The sequence below is a fragment of the Phytophthora ramorum genome, assembly GCF_020800215.1.
Source record: "Phytophthora ramorum isolate Pr-102 chromosome Unknown Phyram_PR-102_s0026, whole genome shotgun sequence".
Lineage (NCBI taxonomy): Eukaryota > Oomycota > Peronosporomycetes > Peronosporales > Peronosporaceae > Phytophthora > Phytophthora ramorum.
In genome coordinates, this window is record NW_027150672.1 from 130,401 (window position 1) to 152,653 (window position 22,253).

At 51.5% G+C, this 22,253-nt stretch overlaps 5 protein-coding genes across 5 annotated transcripts; 4 read left to right on the top strand and 1 right to left on the bottom strand.

Annotated features, from left to right (window-relative positions):
* Positions 1-6,128: 6,128 nt before the first annotated feature.
* Positions 6,129-8,891, bottom strand: KRP23_15209 (uncharacterized protein; the record flags this gene model as incomplete). The annotated part of the gene is made up of 5 exons (XM_067886123.1): positions 6,129-6,171; positions 7,125-7,193; positions 7,266-7,937; positions 8,004-8,194; positions 8,271-8,891. The coding sequence occupies 5 exons, from the start codon at positions 8,889-8,891 to the stop codon at positions 6,129-6,131; spliced, it is 1,596 nt and encodes a 531-aa protein (XP_067736712.1).
* A 2,625-nt stretch (positions 8,892-11,516) lies between these two features.
* On the top strand, positions 11,517-12,957 carry KRP23_15210 (Thaumatin-like protein; the record flags this gene model as incomplete). The annotated part of the gene is made up of 3 exons (XM_067886124.1): positions 11,517-11,898; positions 11,966-12,039; positions 12,109-12,957. The coding sequence occupies 3 exons, from the start codon at positions 11,517-11,519 to the stop codon at positions 12,955-12,957; spliced, it is 1,305 nt and encodes a 434-aa protein (XP_067736713.1).
* A 631-nt stretch (positions 12,958-13,588) lies between these two features.
* KRP23_15211 (uncharacterized protein) lies at positions 13,589-16,061 on the top strand (the record flags this gene model as incomplete). The annotated part of the gene is made up of 4 exons (XM_067886125.1): positions 13,589-14,212; positions 14,273-15,132; positions 15,201-15,269; positions 15,335-16,061. 4 exons carry the CDS (start codon positions 13,589-13,591, stop codon positions 16,059-16,061), a joined length of 2,280 nt encoding a protein of 759 aa, XP_067736714.1.
* Positions 16,062-16,905: 844 nt separating this feature from the next.
* KRP23_15212 (uncharacterized protein) lies at positions 16,906-19,155 on the top strand (the record flags this gene model as incomplete). Its single annotated transcript, XM_067886126.1, has 1 exon — positions 16,906-19,155. The coding sequence occupies one exon, from the start codon at positions 16,906-16,908 to the stop codon at positions 19,153-19,155; it is 2,250 nt and encodes a 749-aa protein (XP_067736715.1).
* Positions 19,156-19,437: 282 nt separating this feature from the next.
* Positions 19,438-22,062, top strand: KRP23_15213 (uncharacterized protein; the record flags this gene model as incomplete). The annotated part of the gene is made up of 5 exons (XM_067886127.1): positions 19,438-20,136; positions 20,196-20,386; positions 20,444-21,112; positions 21,193-21,261; positions 21,336-22,062. 5 exons carry the CDS (start codon positions 19,438-19,440, stop codon positions 22,060-22,062), a joined length of 2,355 nt encoding a protein of 784 aa, XP_067736716.1.
* Between the last annotated feature and the right edge of the window lie 191 nt (positions 22,063-22,253).

Here is a 22,253-nt window from a genome sequence, read left to right on the forward strand (position 1 = left end):
AGTGCGTCTTCTAGTACCAGGTTTTGACGTTCAGTTTGGCCGTCAGCTTGAGCGCGGTACGACGTTGTCATATTCAATTGTATACCCATGACCTGCGCGAGAGATTTCCAAAATCGCGATGTGAATTTGGGATCACGATCACTGATGACCACTGCAGGCACTCCATGATGCCGAACGACGTTGTCGAAGAAATAATGAGCGATTTCTTTGGCATCATCGGTAGTGTGAACGGGACAGTAGATCGGACGCTTGGATAACTTGTCCACGATGGTCATGATAGCATCATAGCCATCTGATTCTGGCAATCCAGTAACGAAATCCATGGAGATGACTTCCCAACATTCCTTAGGAATCGGAATTGGAATCAGCTTGCCATTCTTCTTGGCGTTGCTGTGCTTCCAACGTGTGCATGTTTCACAACTTTGCACGTAATCAGAAACGTCTTCATGAAGCGACGCCCAGTAGTACCATTGCTTGATACGGAGGTACGTACGACGAATTCCTGGGTGCGCGGCAATACTGGAATCATGAAATTGCTCAATAATCTTCGTCCTTAGATGATTGCGCTGCGATTTCGGGACACAAAGTCTCATCACTTTGGACTCCTTGTTGTCCGTGAATTGCACATAAAGCAATTGATCCTTGAGTATGTATGGATCATGCGGACTACGACACTTGTCACGAAATCCGGGATCAGTGCGGTAGGCTTTGATGAACTCTTCTTTGAGATTCGAAGTCCATCCTAGCGAACTTGCATGTTGCATTTGCACAACTGATGTGGCAATTTCTGCATCTTGAACAGGAGTGTAGAGATAACCATCGGAAAGATCATGTAAGGCGATGTGACCAGTAGAAACATCCGCCATCTCCTCCCCCGAAAATTCAACAGGCGAGAGAGCTGCAGATATCATGGTCGTATTCACCTTCTGGGAGTCTCCATCATGTTGCTGTGCATGGTAGCGTGATCCAAAACTGGCACACTGCGGTGTACACGTATGAAAGCTGATCGTATTGATAGCGGAACGCGCAACACTCTGTGAGGCTGGAACCGTCGCGATTTGACTGTCTGGGGTCGATAGCAAAGCATCGACTGTGCGTAGATCGCTAATTACGCGAAAACTCGATGTCGGTTTATCACTTCCAGACTCACAATGATGAAAACTGATTGTGCAGACAAGAGGCGGAGCCAATTGTGGTGATATCAACGCAGTCGGAGTTGAATCCATTGGAGGACGGGATAGTGCATCAGCTACGACATTCATCGATCCTTTCAGGTGATGCAGGGTGAAGTCGAACTGAGCAAAGAAGGTCAAGAAGCGTGCAAGCTTCGAAGAAACCTTCGGGTGGTGTAACAACCACTGACATGCACTGTTGTCCGTGTAGATGTCGAAATGACGACCATAGAGGTAATGACGCCATTTTTCCAGCGACAGCTTAATTGCATAGAGTTCCTTCTCGTGGGTAGGCCAATTTTGTTCATGCACACCCAACTTCTTGGAGAGGAAAGCTAACGGATGATCGTGTCCGTTGTGCTTTTGCGAAAGTACTCCACCCACACAATATCCTGAAGCATCGGTTGTCACGATGAACGGAAGAGGGAAATTCGGTAAAGTCAGGACTGGGGCGGATTGCAATGCTGATTTTAGCTTGCTGAAGGCGGTATCATGCTCTTCATTCCAATTCCAGGTATGGTCCTTCTTGACTAGAGGTCCAAACGGTAAGGCGATTGTCGCGTAGTTGTAAATGAAGCGACGGTAGTAGCCTGCTAGACCCAAAAAGCTTTGCAATTGCTTTTGGTTCATGGGAATTGGCCAATTGGTGATCACTTCAGTTTTCTTGGAATCCACCGCGATACCTTGACTTGACACGGTGTGACCCAGGAACTGCACTTGATTCTGCCCAAAATGACACTTCGAACGATGACAGTACAGCTTCTCTCTGCGTAACACTTCGAAGAGCGTGCGGAGATGCTGCAGATGCTCCTTCATGTTCTTGGAAAATACACAAATGTCATCCAGATACACCACGATAAACGGATATTTGCCTAGTAGGACACGCATAAGACGTGACCAGACACCTGGCATTCCAGCAAGACCCATTGGCGCAACACACCACTGATAGGTCTCAGAATGAGTGCGGAACGCTGTGTACTGACGACTTTTCAAGGCAATCCTCATCTGATGGTAACCTTGCGCGAGATCCAAGACTGAGAAGATGATGCATCCATACATCTTGTCAAATGTTTCGTCAACTCTTGGGAGTGGAATTCTGGCGATGATCGTTTGCGAGTTGAGCCAACGATAATCAATCACCCAACGAATCGGTAACGTAGCATTTCCCGACCGTAGCCACTCAGCTCGAGAAAGTTGTTTCCCTGATTTCGGGTCTTTCTTCGGGATACCAAAGATGTTGGAGACCCAAGGTGAATCGGATAGTTCGATCCAACCTTTCTTCAACTTTTCTTCGACAAACAGATCAAGGGCATCTTGTTCTGTCTTCGAGAGCCGAAAAGGTGCGCGTGTGCTTGGCATAGCATCTGACTTCATGTTGAGCTCGAATTCCACGCGTCGATGAGGAGGTAACCCATCGGGTAAAACGTCTGGAAACACGTCAGCAAACTCATCAAGGAGAGGCACAATTTCTTGTGGTTCCTCCGTGACAGGTTGAGCTGGAGTAATTTTGACGCGGTAAATCTCATCGTAGTCATGGCGCTTGGCTTTGGCTTTGAACTCAGCACCAGATACTTCCACCTTGCGCAACACTGGCTTTATTCCTTGCGGTTTGAACTGCAGGTGATGAGTACGCCAATCAATAATTGGTTGGTACTTGGTAAACCAAGGTTTTCCGAGAATGACATCGTGTTCAGGACTCATAGACCATTCCAGGACCTCTAAGTCTCTGAATCGATAGCCATCCATCTCAATAGTGACCTTGCCCTTGTGAACGGCACGTTTTTTCGTTGTGCTTCCGTCAAATAAGGTGACTTGAGAGATCATGGTGTCAGGAATAGTATCCACCAATCCAGGACGAATGACATTGCATGTGGCTCCCGTGTCTAACATAATGGTAACACGTTTGCCTTCACACAGACCTGGCTTCCGAATCAACTCATTCGGAGCTGGTAGTGACTGGATGGTAGCAGCGTTGAGATCATTTATCTCAACAACTTCAACGGACTCTGGCTTTTCAGTGGCCAAAGTGTGAACAGCGAACTGACCACGCTTAGTGTTAGACGGAAAGCTGTTGTTCGCTCCATGATTCTGTCGATTTTGAAGCTTGAAGCACTGTTCAATCGTGTGACCAGGCTTCTTACAGTACCGACACTTCTTCGGGTTGCCACTGTTGCGGTTATTGTTCTGAACAGGGCGACGATAATTGTCACGGCGGGGGTTATGCACATGACCAGTGTCGATTTCCATAGGCTCAGGTTCATTGTCAGCAGGACGCTGTGGAGCCGTGTTGGAACGAGCGAATGACGTGGAGTTGGAACGTCCAAAAGATCTTGGAGGTGTCCAACGATTCTTCTGAAACGGACCAGCACGAAAGTGCGATCTGTCATACTCGAGTGCAATTGAGAGAGCCTCAGATACCGTCGTGCAACGACGATACTGAACTTCTTCTTTCGTGGGGCTAACAAGACCTCGAATGAAGTACGTGATCTTGTCAAGCTCACTCATGTCCTTGACTTGCATGATAGCAACGCGGAACCGAGAGATGTAGTCCTCCAAGCTAGAACAACGTTTTTGCTTGAGACTGTACAATCGATCTCGAAGACGCTCCTGAAGATCCGGAGGAACAAATTCCTTCGTGAGCTTCTGGATCAAGTCTTGGACGTCACTAATGGAATCCCTGCAAAGCATGTACCATGCAGCAGCATTTCCCCTGAAATTGGCAGTCATCATGGCAATGATGCGCTTACTCTGATTCTCATCTTGCCAATTAATGTTCTTCGCCTCAAAGTAATGAATAACTTGGTCGAAGTACAATTCAACCGAGTCACCCATGTTTCCATAGAAGCGAGGTAGGCTTATACCTTCAACTTTGACTTCCTTGCGTTGCGAAGTCAAAACGTCGATTAGTGCTTGTTGCTTCTGCACCATTTCGACCACAGACTGTGTCAGACGGTCAGCAGACCATCCGCCAGGATTTAACGAAGTCATGATAGTGTAACTTGAGCTAAAAGCTGATTAAAGTTACGCTACGAATCTACAGCTGCTAGCTACTAGAACTAGAGCTATAACGACACTGTCAACAGCTACTCGAAACGGGCGCGCTTGATGCTGATAACGCGATCAACGAAAGCACGAACTTCGGTGTCGATGCGGTTGACGCAGGTGTTCAAGTTGTCGACGGTCTCGTAGAGAAACAGTCCAAACTCAGTCTTGATAACACGGTCGAGGTGAGTTTCGAAAAACGGAAAGAAAACTTCACGGAGATGTTCCGTCAAGCAAGTAACCTCGTACTGCAAATGGATAGCAGCACGAACTGTGAAAGCGCGTTGAACGGCTTGTTCAATGGTGAGAATGCGACGATGTTGCTGATCTTCTTCCCACTCACGAGCAGTACGCTTAGGCATAGACTGGAAAAATACCCGAAGCTTACGCCAAAGCTTACTCGAAAATTACGCGAAAATTCAGGAAACGACTGAAAATTTCGCGGATTCTCAAATTCGGAATTATACGGGTGCTGGGGTTTAGGCAACTACTGATTGGCTGAGCCAAAGTGCAATTACACTAAAACAATGCGAAAAAGTTTAAAACAACACTTAAACAACGCTACTTAGCGCTAATTCAAGCGTTGGCGCTTTGCCTTGTAATTGGATTTCTTCTGGCAGAAACCCTGAACAAGTAGCTCTTCCTTTTGAGCCTCTTCAAGTGCTCTTTTACGCGAGCTCTCCTTAAGTTCACGGTCGAATACAGTAGTGAGTGTGTTATGAATACGCACCACTTGTAAACTTAGGATACGGCAAGCTTCTCGATAAAGTATACGCTCGGACTTGGAGTGAAAACTCTTCTCCTGGTCTTGTAAGTGGTGAGTTAAGCTTGCAAGGCGATTAACTGAGTTTAATCCCTTAATACGAAGTCGATCTACTGCTTGTAGATTAGGGTCTGGGTTTGAGTTGAGGTTTTTACTTTTTTGGTTGTTCACCTTGGTCATACAAGGCCAAAGGTTTCCGCAATATACTAGGCTTACGTGCGGGAAGGTGACTAGTGAAGCGAAAAGCGTTAAACTAGTACAAATCCTTCGGATAACTAACCGTTAGCAAAAAGCGTGAGGCTAGTTAGCGTAATCGACTAGCGAAAAGCGTTAATGTCGATTATGCAAGACTTTATACGGCTAGCGAAAAGCGTTAATGCCGCTAAGTCAGAGAACACGTAGAGTAGCAGTATATGCGAAAGCAGTAACCCTAACCCGGATACTGTAGCAGTAGTCGAGCTGAAAGCCGAAGTAGCGAGTCGAGTCGGTCGATTGAAGATCTTCTGACCACTTGCCCGGCGAAAATGACCGTAAGTGCTACCAGATGTAAAGCTTGAGCTAGTAGAAGGCCGCGAGTGAAGGTAGTCCGCGATGTGGAAGCGTGTAGGTGGTTAGACGCAATTGCAAAGTGATATTAGTTGGTTAAGGCCGTGTGGCCGGCCGTCTGGGCAGTGCCCAAGGCGGTGCTAAAATGAATGAATTTGATTGGTCAATCCACTTCAAGTTGAAGTGGGTTGACGTGCGCTATACAAAAGTAAATGTGCACGACAGAGATCATGCACCACAGTGCATGGTCTTTACTTACCCACTTGTCTTTGCGTAATAGTGGATGTTGTAGTTTGGATATGCGGGCCTTGACGTGCTCGTCACGTCTCGGTCCTTACATTCGTGGTGTTAAAGCGCTTGAATGAGCACTTGTGAGACCCCACGACAGCACGAGGACCATCGTACAGAGCTCACTCAACGCCATCGACTGTACGGTCGTATGTACAATGTCTAGGTTCGATGTCCCGGCATCATCGAGTGTGTCTATCGTGCATTGCATTGGTCAAACTTCAGTGGTGCTTTAGCAACGGCGAGGATTATATGGGAGGACTATTGGTTGGTCAGCTGAAGCGTTCGCAAGTTTCAAGACACACTCTGGGTGTGGTTTACAAGCCATCGTGGAAGTTCGCACGCTCTTCTGGACAAACACTACAAGCAGTACCGCAAAAATTGTGAGGAATGCGGCGCAATGCGATTGCCTTTCAGATATACGCTACGCCGCTGTTTGTGGGGATTGAGACCTGCATATTATACATATTTGCGAAACGTAGCATAGCTGAGCTCTGAGTTTACTTCACGTTTATTCGGATCATTGCATCCCAGCCATGCCTCGATCTCGGGGTCACACGGGTCCCCCACACCCTGCGCAATCTGGCGGCGCCTCATCTGAATCGGGAACGGGTTGGCCGTACAAGCAATGCCCATGAAGCGTGCGTTATAGCACATTGCTTCGACATTGTCAATTCTTTTGCACTGTCGATACATTTTCCCGTCACACGGAGCCGTGTTATCTGGGGTGGGTGGGCCCTCCATAGCCCCCGGTGGGAGCACAGGAGTGCAAATGGTCTTTGAAAACTTTTGAAGTAGTTGAATCGTTGCTGGGGTCGCCACTTTCTCGGTCCGATTCGAGGGCAGACAAGTCGCTGCAGGGTTGCCCCAAATCGGCTGCACTTTACATCTCTCGTCGTCCAAATTGCAGTCTCCGAGGAACCCATTGCAGCACCACGCGCCTCGATCTGCTGCGACCAACGACTTTAGATTTTGGAGTGCCGTCAAGTCGGGTAAACTGTCGATTTCTGACAGACACGCGAGAACGAGGCGCTCCAGCTTGTGGAGGGTGTCAAACGACGGGAGCTCCTTCAGAGAGATGAACAAGGCCAGCGTTAGCGACTTGAGATTCACCAGACCTTGAAACGACGGAAGGCTCGACATCGGAAGGAAGAACGCGAGGTGAATAAAAGTGAGTGAGGGCATGTCATCAAACATGTCATCGGGTAGAAACACCATCGGACTGGTGGCCTTGCTTTCCACGTGCCTTCCAAGTCAATTATCACCGAGTATTAGCACCAAAGATCAAATTTACATTTGATGGCAGAACGTACAAGAACTCGAGATTCCTGAGCTCTTTGACCCAAGGTGGGAAAACTTGCGTGTGTGTGTACATCAGAGATCTGCATCAACACGGAGAGACAAGCGTTAAGGCGAGCGCGTGCAAAACAATTTACAGCAACCAAATCCCTTACAAGTGTTTCAAGTTCGTACAGAGGCGAAGCTCGTCGGGAAGTGTCGGCAGAAATCGGTTTGCCAGCTGGAGAGCTTGCAAGTCCCCCGTCGTGGCTAACTGGGCAACCTTTTCCATCACGTTCTGTGGTTTTTCCCACTCTGCGAACGTTTTAGGAGCGATGTCGCGGTCGATTAGGATCAAGCAGGGACACTGGGTCAGTAGGTCACTCTTCAAAGTAATCCACCTTCGCGCATGAACCGCACACTCGGGATGGGGCTGGCACGCCTGGGAGGATGTCCGCACACTTTCTTCAGTGAAAATGATCAAAACGACGGCGAAAAGCACGAGGATCGAAGCTCCGAGGCGACTGCTCTTTGGATACACGCTACCGTGGTGCTTTCTTCGTGGGGTTTGGATAAGGGCCACTGCGTCAAACAGTCGGTAGCAGAGCATGAAGTTGACCAGCATTTTCGAGCAACCCTCGAGTGCAGACATGATCCGGAGCGATTTGAGGATCTTGTAAATGACCGCAGTCTGTACTGGGTCAGCGATAACGTTTGCATTCTGTTCGAACCACCCCATCGGAAACACTTGGAGGTTGATGGCGAGTTTGGCTCGGTCAAAGGTGAAAGTGGAGAAGCAATAGAATAGCACCAGCATCGGATACCCCACAGCGACCAGGAAATCAAATCTGTAGGAAGATCAAAACTTAGTTTTAGCAGCCATGTCGAATTCTCCAAGTAGTCGATTTACTTACAGAATATCGACCAGAATCTCGGCCAGCGGTGCGCGCTCATACGGAACAAACATCATCGCTGCGCAACATAGCGCATTAGACGCTACCACCGTTGTGAAGATGCCAATGAGCACTGCGGGTGACCCAGCCTGGAGCGTCTGATGGAGAAGAAAAGTCTCCAATGCCAAGTCGCCGAATTTCATGAGCAATTTCTGGACGCAAGTAAGAACAAGACACGTCAGCAAACGCGTGGCATGCGATCGCTGCTGGCTTTCTAATGGAACCTACGATGTTTTTTCTTGTTGAGCTCTCCTTGTGAACTAGTGACGCTACCAGCGTGGCCGCATTTGAAGACATTGTGCGCTCCGACGTGGCATCGTCCACAGCCTTTTCCATTTTCTTGATTAAACTGGCTGCTCTAGAGGAGCTGCGGACTGTGTGGCTCCGTTTCGAGCACCTCTGAGATAGAACCATCTTGAAAAGCACTCCGAGGTAGGCGATAGCTACAGCCGATAGCCCAAAGGTAGCAAACCGTACGAGCATCTTGGATGTGTCGATCATTAGCCAAAAGGAACCATAGTCGAACGTCTCTGTGTCCATAATGCGATTTACTGTGTCGTTGGGGGCGACGTTCAAGAGAATGAGCCAGCCCGTCCATCCCAGACAAGTGCATACTACAAGGCCTAAAACCCCTAGAAGTAGGATAGTCTGTCTTCTTTGACCTGTTCCAGTAACCTCAGCACCCGTCGAGAGCTCCTTCACATTGACGCTGTTGCTCTTTGGCCCCAATGGATGAACTTTCTTCGGTGAAGTTGAGATGCCACCTTCAGCAGTGGATTTCTGCTGTAAAGCCTCGGCAAAAACCTCGCGATCCTCGTCCTCCTCCAACTTAACCTGGAGGTCCTTCATTTGCCAGCTGCGCCTCAGTGCTTGTCCTCCAATGAAGAGCAACTAGAATATTATTCAGACCTGGTCGTTTGAGCTTATTTGGTATCACGTGCGATCGAGCAAAGCTAAAGGTGGAAACTGGACTCGTCAATCTTGTTGAGATATCCTCTATCCCCACGCTATGCTACGTCCGATTGATGGCCACAACTCTGGCCGTTTGCCATCGTAGATGATCGAGGTTCTGTTATTTTACAAAGCATAACTTGCGAATAGCTGCGCATTTTCATCGAGACAGCATCACATAGGCCGCTGTGGACCTGCTTGCATCCTAACCAAGCTTCGACCTCGGGATCACACAAATCACCCACGCCTTGAGCTGTCTGATGACGTCTCATTTCGTTGGAGTATGGATTCGATTCCTCAGAAACCTGTTGTAGCACATGCCTTCAATACTTCCTGGCTATTGATATTGTCGATACATGTTGCTATTACAGGGACCATCATCTGCTCAGAAGGAGGATTTTCCGGAAGATCAATAGGCCCACAAATGTTGTGGTCGAAGCAAACTTTTCCACAGTCTCGTGGATCGCTACATGTACCGGTAGTGTGCACGATTGATTCGAGGACAGGCAAATAGCAGATAGAGCTCCCAATACGAAATTAAATCTACAGTTATTGTCGTTCAAGTCGCAGGCTCCAAGAAAGCCATTGCAGCACCAAGTTGCTCGATCCAGAGCAACAACGGACTTGAGGTTCTTGATCCATGAGAAGTCGGGTAGAGCTGATATCGGCCGGTAGCAAAATTTTTTATTTAATTTAAAATGATATTGACGAGATGCTGTAGCCTCAACCAGAGAGTGATAATGAATCCAATTTACTCACGAACTACACAATACGTAGAGACTTGAGGTTCTGGTAGATGACTTCTGTTTGGCGTCTTGTTCAAACCATCGTGTTGGAAACACTTGCAGGTTAATGGCAAACTTGGCGCGATCAAAGCTGACAGCGGAGTGGGAGTTAATGACAGAGTATCCAACGACGACCAAGCGGTTAAATCTACCACACGGCACACTCGCAGCTTATGAGAATGATTTCCAGAAGTACATGGCAGAATATCCGTGCAACGACTCAGCAGGCAATGCGTGCTGGTAAGGAGCAAACCTCAACACTACAGCGGCTGAAAATGTTCCTAGAAGCGCAGTTAGAATACCGGACTCCAGCATCTGATAGAGTAGTCAAGTCGACAATTTTCATTCCGAGTTTCTTAGCAGTAGCAAGAAGTACAGAAGTGAGCGTGGTTTTCCGATCAACGAGTTTCCTTGCTGAACTGTCCTCATGGGTAAGAGAAGCCGCCAACTTCGTGACCGAAGGTAGTTTGCTCTCCCAGAACCCTCTCGACCTGTAAGGAGATGACTTTCGTTGTTTTGATGCCACGCGCTCTGCCGACAGGCCAATCTCACTACTACACTAAAGTAAGTTTCATGTATCCGATTACCACCATGGACAGACCGAACGTTGCCAATGTGGTCGAACGTCTTCGTGCTCATGACATCGCTCACCGCGTCGTTAAGCGCGGCATCAAGGAGATCAAAGTCATAACCGCGACCGTACCTGGACTCAACACGAATGTAAGTTCCAGCTAAACTTACTTCCATCGCGTTTTAAAACGAACATTTGTCATCGCTTCTGCTGGATAGACCTTCGTTGAGTACAACAAGGTGTTTTTCGCCAGCTGGTGGAAGACACCTCTGCCGACAACTTCGATCGTCGCAACCCTCAGTAAAGTGCTACGGGCTGCATAAGTTACATGTATTAATACTGTCAGTACGTGTAACTTCATGCATGTCTGCAATACGCTACTCGCTGCTCAATTCCGGCCTGCCAGGCTCCACCGTCTGGAGGCGGTGCCCCATTCCCACTGGACCCATCTGCTTCATGTCGCCCCAGACACCGACATGAGCTACATTTACCGATACAGACACACGCGTGGGATCATCTGCAGAGCGCAATAGCCACTTTACCCGATACAGCCGAGCAGCTTTGTATCAGGCATACCATGACACCTCGCTCTGGGGCAGAAGAGCACGTTGCAAGCTTCCGCCAAAGTGCATTCGCGTCCCGTCATCTCGCCAGAGTCGGAAGGCAAAGGCGAGGCGTCAAGTGGCGAAGTCGAATAGGATAGTCTGTCCCTTGCCGTCCGACTGCTTGAAGTTTGCTCTGAGCCGCGCACCTCCAAAGTGGCGTTTTCGAGCATATTCCGCCGTCGTCTCTCGGTGGCGCCGATCGCGGCCCACGATCTCGTGCGAACGTTGACATCAGTCACCTCGACGTGGGTAAATTGACGAGAGCGGCGTCGTGAAGGACGGACCTTGTGCCAGGATGCCGTGGCCCCTTCGTGTCTGAATTCACCAGAGCGAGAACGCAATGCGAACCTGACAAGCGAAGTTCGCAAAACCTGCTGGTGGTTTGTTGCACTAGGTGTGAGTTACAGTAACGCTTGCAGTCCCGGGCTCTGCAATCCAACGACGCAGGTGTCAAGGCTCTGGTCGCGCCGAGTTTGTGGCTCGGGGGCTGTCCGCACAGAGAAATGCTCGAGCTCGAGCAGCAAAACGTTAATCATCCGCCTCTGGCTCTCTCACCGGCTGGATGTGTCTCCCGCAGTCGTTCGCTCGCGTGGTAGAGAGACCTACCGTACAGGACAGGCCGCAGCTCCGTGGCCTCTCCATTCAGGAATTCTCCCCCACGCTCTTGCATCTCTCCAAGGGATCAGCAAAGGCGTACAACTTGTCTAGGATGGTCATGCAGACGCTTTCGCGCGCCCTCATGGGCCTCGCGCTGCTCAACGGCGTCGCCCAGGGATTCAACGTCTACGTGTCCAACATGTGCGACGAGAGCATGACGCTGTCCCACGTGACGCCCAGCGGCTCCGACTCGGAGCAGGTCGCGTCAGGAGGCACCACCACCAAGTCCGTCCCAGCGGGTACAGCCTCGCACGTGTTCAAGTGGGGCACGGGCGCCCAAGCCACTCGTACGTTCAAGCAGAGCAATCAGTTCACCGTTGATAATAGGCTAATTGGTTCTGTTGTCTGTTGCAGTGGCCGAGTTCTCGGGCATGGGCGGCATGGCCTGGTTCGACATCAGCATCATCCCCACGGGTCCTAAGAGCGGGGTACGTTGCTACTGACTCGTTTGCTGTTCGAAAGGGACGCTAACGTCATGCTTTTTGATTTCACCTCAGCCCGAGTACTGCTCCAGCCTGCAGGCGTGTAAGGACTTGACTGGCGGCGTTGGCTTCAACGTGGCCATGCAGATCTCCCCTCACTCGCAGGACGGCGCTCGCTGCGTTGAGCTCACGTGCATGGAGGACGGATGCGCCGACGGCTACCAGTTCCCCAAGGACGACACCAAGACGCACACGTGCCCGATCTCCACGGACTTCGACCTGACGTTCTGCCCTGGCGGAACGGGAGGCTCGACGCCGGCTCCGACGCCTGCCCCGACGCAGGCGCCTACGCCCAGTCCGACGCCCAGCCCCACGCCGACGCCTACGCCGACTCCTACACCCACGCCCACGCCGACCCCCACTCCTACGCCTACGCCTACCGAGGAGCAGCAGAACCAGCAGCAGGGTAACTCTGCTTCGACCTCTGCTTCCGCTTCGGCTGGTTCGGCTGGAAACATCAACCAGTCGTCCAAGTCTGCGTCGGGGTCCGCTGAGGCCGGTGTGAACAACCTGCGCAAGGTGAACGCCGAGAGCGTCGGCTCTACTACCACGCAGCAGTCGGACCAGACGACCCAGACTACGGGTGACACTACCCAGCAGATTGGAGAGACCCCTGCCTCCTCGAAGGAAGACGACGTGCAGACGGTCAACAACAAGTCGGGCACTGACAGCACCAACAACACGCCGTATGTTGTGCTGGGTCTCGGTGGCGCGGCTGGTATGGTTGCCGCTGCCGCCATCTTCGCGGTCCGTAAGAAAAAGGCTCAGCTCGAGGAGATGGAAAGCAAGACTCCGCAGTCCACGATGGCTCACGGCGCGCTCGCCAACTTCCGCACCCCGCGTGACAACGTCAGCGTGCTGTAAGCGGGCAGTTTTTGGATGTGCGCATACACACTTTTTTATCTGTAGATACGGTAGCTAGCTAGTCGCGCGAAGTGGAAGCGCTCCATGTGGCTAGCGACGAGAGAAGACGGATTTTGTTCATACAATCCCGTGTGTATGCGTTTACTTTGTGGCTTTACTAAATTGCTGCGGAGATGTCAATTTGATGTAGAACAGGTAGAGAGAGACCCTCGTCAGCGAAAGTGTAGATGGGGCAATTAAACTCTGTGTCGAGAGGTCTGACCGAGTCGACTATACGTGCCGCAATGCTCGATTCACGGGACCGCTTGTACTGCAAACCCGTCCCTGACTGAAATGCGACGCCGCGAACCAGCCCAGGGCTTCGGTGGTGAGTGTAATTCAGAAGTCGACGTCATACTATGTCGTTTGATGCAGTGCCGTACAGTCATCGCTATTGTTCAGATGTTGTCGCCCATTCCGAGAGCGATGGGCGTGCTTGGCATTGTGCGTAATAATAGGCAGCTTGGGGTGGCCCGCAGGACCAAAGTGCGTCCGTTTCATCCGCGTCATCCCGTTCTTGTCAACCAGCCAAGTTCCAAAACACTTCTCTGTGAGTTCGTCGTCTGGAAGCAACCAGGTCGCAGGCGGTGAGATGGAGAAGCCTGGCTTCCGCTCTCTTCAGGCGGACGAAGATGGCGAACGCGAAGTGTTTGACGGCCCCTTGCACCGAAAACACACAACGAACGTCGCTTCTGCCCCGCCTGACAAGATCTACCCACTGCAAACATCTACGAAAACACTCAAGAAGGACCACAACGGGCCCAGATCCGCCTCGAGGCTGAAGAATGGGTCGCCGACAGGTCTCATAATTACGGGGATAGCGGTGTGTATCTGTCTGGGTTGGACGCTGTGGCTAATCCTGCTGAATGTGGTGCCCAACAACACGGTGAATCGGGTCATGAGCACCGAGAACTTCGACTACGGCTCGTTCTGGCTGATGGTTGACCCTTCTAAGGTCTTGGTGGGCTTCGCAGCGTTTGGCTTGTCGCTCGTAGCTGTCGGGTACATTGCCATTCTCGTGAAGATTGTGTTGAGTCTACGGAGCGCGAAACAATCCTACCTAGTCCACCACGGGACTACAAAGGTTTTGCTGGACAAAATGGAGAAGACTTTGAATGACGTGGTGGATCAGCGAACCGGGAGTCGAATGACCTCTGCGACGATCAAGTTGGCTGCGTCGCTCACGCGCGAAGACAGCTCGACGCGCAAGGGGATTGTACGTTGACCTGCTGTGCTTGCTTTCCATCCTAAGTTCGCTTACCCTCATTTTGTGCAGAAATTATTCATGAAATTCGGAGACTTGGCGCTCGAAACGCTGTTGCTCTATCAGATGCTCGAGTCCGGGTCACCGACGCCACTGATCGGGATATTTACGGTGGTCGTTGCATCCAACGCGCTCGCGTGTGCTGCAATGATGTTCGTTCCGTACGAGAAAGCCCCACTCGCTGAGATTCTGATGGACATTCTGTTTGACTTTCTTGTTATCGTCGGATGCCCCATGCTCGTACTGCTTTACTGCCTCTCCAACTTCACGTTCGACCGCGCCAAGTTTGCTATCAACCTCGAGGTATTTCCTGCGGGGTGGTTTGAACAGGGAGCAAGCGTCATTGCAGACGCCGAGCAGACCGCCGTGATTTACGAGAGTCTGAAGTCGCTACGGATCATGTCTGCGCTCAGCTTCTTCACGCGTATCGGCGTCAACGTCACCCTTTGCGTGCGGCTTTGGCTGGCGATCGACCTCATCCGCAACCCGGCAACGCTGACGAGCAGCATCTACCCGAAACGTCATCGTGCCGGAGCGGCTTTCCTCGTGGTATTTGCCTTCGTGCTGGTCGTGTTTATCGAGGAGAGTACACGAACGTCTACTCTTGCGTGTAAACCCCATCCGGAGTGCGTCGTGAATGCTCGCCGATGGACGATTCTGGAAGATGAATCATTGACCCAGTGTCCGTGTTTAATGTTGATTGACCGCGATATCGCCCCGAAAACCTACGCGGAGTGGGAGAATCCACCCAACATCACGGATAAAGTGGCTCAGCTCGCAGCTATGGGCGAGCTGCAAACGGTTCAGTTGACCAACCGCTATCTCGGTGTTTTACCGGACGAGCTTCGTCGCTGCAAAAGTTTGAGGCATTTGTACGATTTTTTTTATCTCACCAGTTTTTTTTTTAAGCCTAACTATTGTATCTGAGCTGCTCTACCAGGTCTTTGGAGTACACCCACACACAAACATTCCCTGCGTGGATCAAAGAGTTCACCAAACTGGAATATCTGTAAGTTCCGGTTGCCGCTTTGCAGGATACCGATGCCTATTTCTAATTTCCGTTTAACCATTTAGCCACGTCGAGAGCAAGTTCTCGAGCCCCATGGTCGTTCTACCCGACGATATGTTCGACGACATGTCAGCACTCACCTTTATTCACTTCGCAGCGTTTATTCCAATGACCAAGTTGCCACCTTTTGACGGACTTAGCAACCTCAAGTCGCTCACCTTAGCTGTATTTCTCCTCCTCGAAGAGATTCCGGCCTTTGACAAAGTGAAAAACCTTGAGCGGCTGGTACTTTCGTGCGTACCAGCGATCAGTGGCTTGCCCGACTTTTCCCCGATCAAGGACCTCAAGTCGTTCGCTGCATCCGACCGCGGAGCTTGGTGCTGCAACGGTTTTCTTGGAACTTGTGATCTGCAAAATGGGAACTGCGGGGTGCACCCGATTTGGGGGAGTCCAGCTGTACCGTGTTTGGCTTCGAACCGCACAGAAAATGTAGCGACTGCAGCAACGCTCGCAGCAGTGGAGAAGTTTGACGCCACGACTTGCGGTCCTGTTCTCCAGCCTGGAGTTCTCGAGGGACCACCGACTCCCGACATCATGGCTCCATGCAACGGCACTATGTATCGACAGTGCGAATGGCCCGGTGGTGTGGAGGCCATGTGCTACAATGCTCGATTCATGGCTATCGCTTGTACGGCAAACCCGTTTCCAATCGAAATGCGTCGGCGACAGATAGCGAGGGGCGTAGGTGACCCTTGCAACCCCGAGTTCGAGGCGTGGCTGGGGTGTAAGTAGCATAAGATTTAGAGTTGGTCCGGGATGGCGTATTAAAGTTCGGATGGACTCAATACACTAAGAAACTAGGTGCCGAGTCGACATTAGAACAGTTTGAGCGGCATTGGTTCGGTGTCAGTCTCGATAGCTCTGAACAATCGATTTGTTCAACAGGGGCGTCGATCTCTCCGAAAACAAATATACCCTGCGGGAACTGCCAATACGAGAGATGGCCGAAGCCTCAACTAGCCGTTGAGCTCAAGCCTCGAGGAAGAGAAACGTGTAGCTTCCATAACGCTCTCGTCTAATACTCAATGGAGCCGCGTGCATTGGCCGCTATGGCTACCACAGATAGAGAAAGCACTCGCAAAACAAAAGAGACGTATTGCAACCACAATTGCTGTCAAGTTTGCTGCGTCGCAGGCTCACGAAGACAGACAAGTGCGTACAATTGCAGTAGCTCCTTAAGACTAGGATTTCTCTCGTGGACGATCGCTCCGTGTGCAGTTTAATGTCGTGCTTCCTGCTAGGGAATTGCATAAGAATCCACAAATTTACGACAGCGAAGCTGTGACTTGAACGCGATCAATTGTTGGGTCAGCGTCTGATGATTGAATTGCCTTCGTTCCCAACTTTTTCTCCAAAACCGTCCACAGCTTCTTGTCAGACACTGATCTTGCGTGTCTCCCAGTGTCAGTCCAATGTTGCGTGTCTACACGAACGCTCTCAGTGTCGTTCTGAACGATCCGCTCATAAGGTGAGGAGGGTTTCGTTCCAAACGTGGTAGACGCAGCTTCCCTAAAGTTTGGCAGGCTGAGCGTCTCAGCTGCCGGGCCACCACCTTCACTGTCGAAGTACCCCAGCCATGGACTCTCCAAAAGAGCCGAACAAGGACGTCGGGCGCAGCGGAGCATGGGCGGCCCAGTACATCGCAGAGAAGCAGCGTCAGCAGAGTAGTCGCAACTGGAGATCCGCTCTCCACCCTTCGGTTTTGCAGGCGGTTGTGGCTGTGAGCGGACGCTGTTTGCTCGCGCCGCTGCTCTTGCTCGCCTTGTGTGGCATCACGAACTACTTCTCCAGCGCCACTTTCTTTATCGAGGCTAAGGACAGCTACTTCGCCTACAGCCAACTGGACTCGGTCATGCATGGCGGCTGCTCTGGGTGCATTTGCTCCTGCCGAAAGGTGCTGATCCAGCTCAGTGCCTTCGGGACGGACGCGATTCTGAGCAAACCAGCGTACGAAGACATGCAAGCCATCGCCACTGCAGACGTGGCCAACAACGACTACAGTCGCCTCTCGCCAGCAGCTCTCGCTCTTGCAGACGACCTCGACGCCAACGGAGCCGTGTGCTCGACCGGAACGAACGACTGGGGGACGCCTAACGTCGTGCTCGCTAGCGGTCCGGACGGCGTTCTCAGCGTCATCAACACCCTGGGACTGTCGCTGCCTCCGCAGATGAGACGAGAGCTCGAGGTTGCAGTCGAGAGGAAAGAGCTGTGCGTTTCGCGCTGGAATATTGGCGTTCTGCTACGCCTGCACAAGTTCCAGTCGGTGAAAGGCAGCTCCGAGTACTCCTCCGTGCCGGTCGCGGACATCAATACGTTCCCACACTACACAGACTGTCGGCCAGATATCCCGAACGAAGGCATCGTCGGAGAGAAGCTGGTTTTTGCCACGGAAGGAGAAGACCTGTTGGCGGTCGTGCCCGACATCCTCAAGCTCTTCCCGTACGAGTTCACTGGGAGCAGCCTCCCTCCCATCTCTCGCTATATTACGACGAAGCCGACCATCTACGGACTCACCACGGTCACGCAGCCTCTTTTTCGGTCCTACTACGCTGGCTGTCGGGTTCGGACGGTGAATACTACTGGCGTTTACGTCGAGGACACTTGCACTCTGCTGGATCACTGGCGCTCGTACGGGTTAACACTGCAAGCGCCCGATGATCTGCCAGTTTGCTCGACGGGCGACGTCTGCGTCCGGAATCAATACAACTCCGAGTGGGAGTACACGGACGACCTGAGCACCACAGACCCTACGCGACTTGAGCAGATCATCAGCGTGTTCCGTAGTCGGTACGCAGATACCGTGGAGCTGAGCGTCCTGCCTTGCGTCGTGGTCTCTCAAATTCTGCTTATGGGCGTCGTTAGTCTCTACCAAGTGATGTCGCACAAGCGCTCGGTGATTCTCGCGCAGATCTGGGCCTACCGCTGCCAGAACGGCCGCATGCAGCCTTTTTACCTGGCTCAGGTGACGTATCACCTCGCGTTCAACTCGAACATGTACTACCTCGGACTATCCACTGGTACGCTGTCCCTGGCTTCGGTGCTCAATCTCTCCTTGTGCTTCTTCGCATTCGCCTACTCGACTGTCAACCTGATCAAGGCTCGAAGCGGTGAGCAAGTTCTCGATAGATACTTTCGCCTCCCGTGGGAAGTCATTTTGCTTGCGGCTACTGTCGCTGTGGGGGCAGTGATTTCCTCCTATCGACTCACGTCACTGGCATTCATTGGCGATAAGAATGGCCAGTTGCTACGCCGAACATCCACACTCGGAGCCAAGTATTGCGGGCTCCAGGATTCCTGCTACGTGTTCACGTACAATTTGGTGTTTGTGGTTGCTCTCGCTTCGCTCGCACTGGGATTGGTAGCCGCAATTATCACGTTCCTACTCAAAATGTACACGAAGCTGCACCCCGGGGCCCGCATGTATCACTACCGGGTCAGCAATGCAGGCTTGGCAGGAGGACAGCCAACCAAGCAGCGACTCACGTCATTTGAGGAAAACTGTCTGGGGGTTCCTTTCACGAGGCTGTTCAACGACTGCGACGACTTCGCGTACACCACGTACATGGATAGACGCTGCTCTACAGTGGAGGCGTTGCTGCTGACAGGCTACCTGTTCTATGGGGAGCACGTCTATCAAGCGGGCTCAGTCTTGTTGCTGCTGGTTGCTAGACTTTTGCCGCGCAAGGTCATCCGAACCTTCAATCAGTTGCTGCTGCGCTGGCACATCGACCCCCATTTGGGAACGTTGTCGTACCCGATGTCGTGCACATGGTACAGTGCTAGTGCCGAAAACTACAAACTGTCCGAGGCTACACCTTTGGCGTAGCTTTTCCACACTGCAGCAGTTTATCTACTAGCGATACTAGGAAATACGAGACTACGATACTACCCTCTACTACTACTGTCCGTATCAACAGGGTATCAACAGCCTTTACGTCGATTCCTTCAGCAATTCGCGTGGTGGTAACCGCGATGACGAGCGAGCGCTCACCTTTGTTTACTTCGAGCACTTACTTATCCCTAACATACATCCGCTATCGAGCCAACCATTTTTGTGAAACCCCCAGCGACTCCACCAAGCGGCACTTGATCAAACGCCGTCGTAGATATGGAGTCATCTGAGGTGACGTCCAAGCCTGTACAGGAAGGAGATGACGGGCGTGAAGTGTTTCCCACCGTGGGAAATGAAGGTCCTTTACGGCGAAAGTCCCTTTTGGCGAGCACTTCGACTGCTAACCCGAAAAAAGTGTACCCCGTAGGTGCCGACGTTGACGCACTTAGCGTTAAGAGCTCCAGTCTCGAGAAGAAGTCGAGCAAGTACACGAAAGCCCAGGCGCAAGCCAAACCAATTGGGGACCCTCGTCAAAGTGTCAATTCGCCTATCCTTTCGGTCGTGATCGGCCTGGCCGTTTGTATCTGCTTGGCGTGGACTTTGTGGCTGATTGTACTGAACGTCGCCCCTAACGAGACCGTGAACCGCGTCATGAACACGGAGACCTTCGACTACGGGTCGTTCTGGCTCATGATTAAACCATCCGCAGCTTTGTCGGGAGTTACCACGTTTGGCCTCTCAGTCGTCGCTCTGGGATACCTCGCGGTTCTGATCAAGATGCTCGTTTCTCGTCGACTCGACTCGAAACGAGCCTACGTCATCAACAATTCCGGAAAGAGAGTTCATTTCGCTGGCAAGGTCGAGACGGTGCTCAATGGCGCGGATGAAAAGCACAAAGGCGGGAAAATGGTTTCCACGGCGGTGAATTTTGCGGCTTCTCTGGCTCAAGAAGATAGCACGGCGAGGAAATACGTTGTAAGTTCAATGTGGGCAATATGTTCTGGTGGGTATACTAATAATGCGATCGTCTGCAGAAACTCGGCTTGAAATTTGGAGACTTGGCGCTGGAAACAGTTCTCCTCTATCAAATGCTCGAAGCTGGGTCACCTGCGCCACTGATCGGCGTCTTTACGGCGATCGTCGCGTCGAACGCCTTATCTTGTGCGGCTCTGATGTTCGTCCCGTACGAGACAGCACCACTTGCGGAGACCCTCATCGACATTATGTACGTCGCACTTTTTCACTAGTGTCTTTCGAGTCTCTAACCTGATTTTTCAACCAGGTTTGACTTTCTCATCGGTGTGGGTTGCCCCATGCTCGTCCTTTCGTACTGCCTCTCCACGTTCACGTTCGATCGTGCCAAATTTGCCATCAACTTGGCCGTTTTCCCTGCCGGGTGGTTTGAGCAGGGAGCTAGCGTTATCGCAGACCCCGTGGAGACCGCTGTGATCTACAAGAATCTCAAGTCTCTCCGGATCATGTCCGCGCTGGACTTTTTCACGCGTATGGGCATCAATTTGACTTTGTGCTACCGACTCCGCAACGTCGTGGAACTCATCAAGGACCCGAAAAAGCAGCAGAGCAGCGTCTACCCGAAGCGCCATCGTCTGTCAGTGTGCGCTTTTGTGGGGTTCGCAGTGTTTTTGGTGGTGTTTGTCGAGGAGAGCATGCGGACGTCTGATGTGGCATGCCACCCGCACCCGGAGTGCGTCGTAAAAGCACGGAGATGGACTAGCCTGAAGACGGACTCCTTAACCCAGTGTCCATGCATCATAATGATTGACCGAGACATTGCGCCTAAAACCTACGAGGAGTGGGAGAACCCAACCAACGTGACCGACAAAGTGGCCCAACTTGCTGCGATGGGAGATCTTCAGACAATTCAGTTGACGAACCGCTACATTCCAGTTTTTCCGGACGAACTGCGTCGCTGCACGAACTTGAGGCATCTGTATGAGGCTATTTAGTTCCTGGCTTCTGTTTGGTTTGACCGCTAAGCTGACATTTCTTTTGGCTGCACTCTTTACCCAGGTCACTGGAGTACACTCACACGCAAACATTTCCCGACTGGGTTAGCGAGTTTAAGAAACTCGAGTTCTTGTACGTACCTCAATTGTTTGTCATGTCGAAATTATTCCTTAAAGGGTTAAAAATCTCACTTGTGAAATGAGTAGACATGTTGAAAGCAAATCGTCCAGCCCCATGGTGGCGCTACCTGATGCGATGTTCGACGATATGTCATCACTCACGTTCATCCACTTTGCGACGTTCACTACCCTGGCCAAACTGCCTTCACTATGGGGACTCACAAATCTCAAATCGCTTACGTTGGCGTGCTTTCTTTTCCTTGAGGAAATCCCCGATTTCGACCACCTCCAGAATCTTGAGCGTCTGGTGCTCGCGTCCATGCCGGCGATGGAAAGTTTACCTGACTTTTCGTCCGCCACCCAACTCAAGTCTTTCGCAGCTTCCGATCGTGGCGCATGGTGCTGCAATGGGTTTCTAGGCGAATGCGATCTTGAAGATGCCAAGTGTGGCGTGCATCCTGTGTGGGGAAGCCCCGCGGTTTCGTGTTTGGACCCCGATCGCAAGGACAAATTGGCAACCGACGCGACTCTCGCTGCCGTAGACAAGTTTTCACTGACCATTTGTGGTCCAAACCTCGAAGTGGGGGTGCTGGAAGGCCCACCTACGCCGGAGCTGATGGCTCCATGCAACGGCACAATGTATCGCCAGTGCGTGATGCCCGACGGCGTCGAAGCCATGTGCTATAACGCAAGATTCATGGGGATTGCTTGCACTACGAATGTCCTCCCGATTGAGATGCGACGACGTCAGATTGCACAAGGCGTAGGTGATACGTGTGATCCTGAGATTGAAGGGTGGTTGGGCTGCAAGTAACATCGGCTTCCTCTAACGGAGCGCTACAGTGATAGATGAAAACGAGAGATGATTGCCCCTGCCTTGTCTATCGACGAGACCCTTGCTCTTTTGCGTTTGTCTAATGAGGCCATCTCACTCAACATGGGTAGGTGGTCCGAGAGTACGGTGATAACAAGGTGGCTTTAGTGCGTTATTCGATTAGTAGGTGC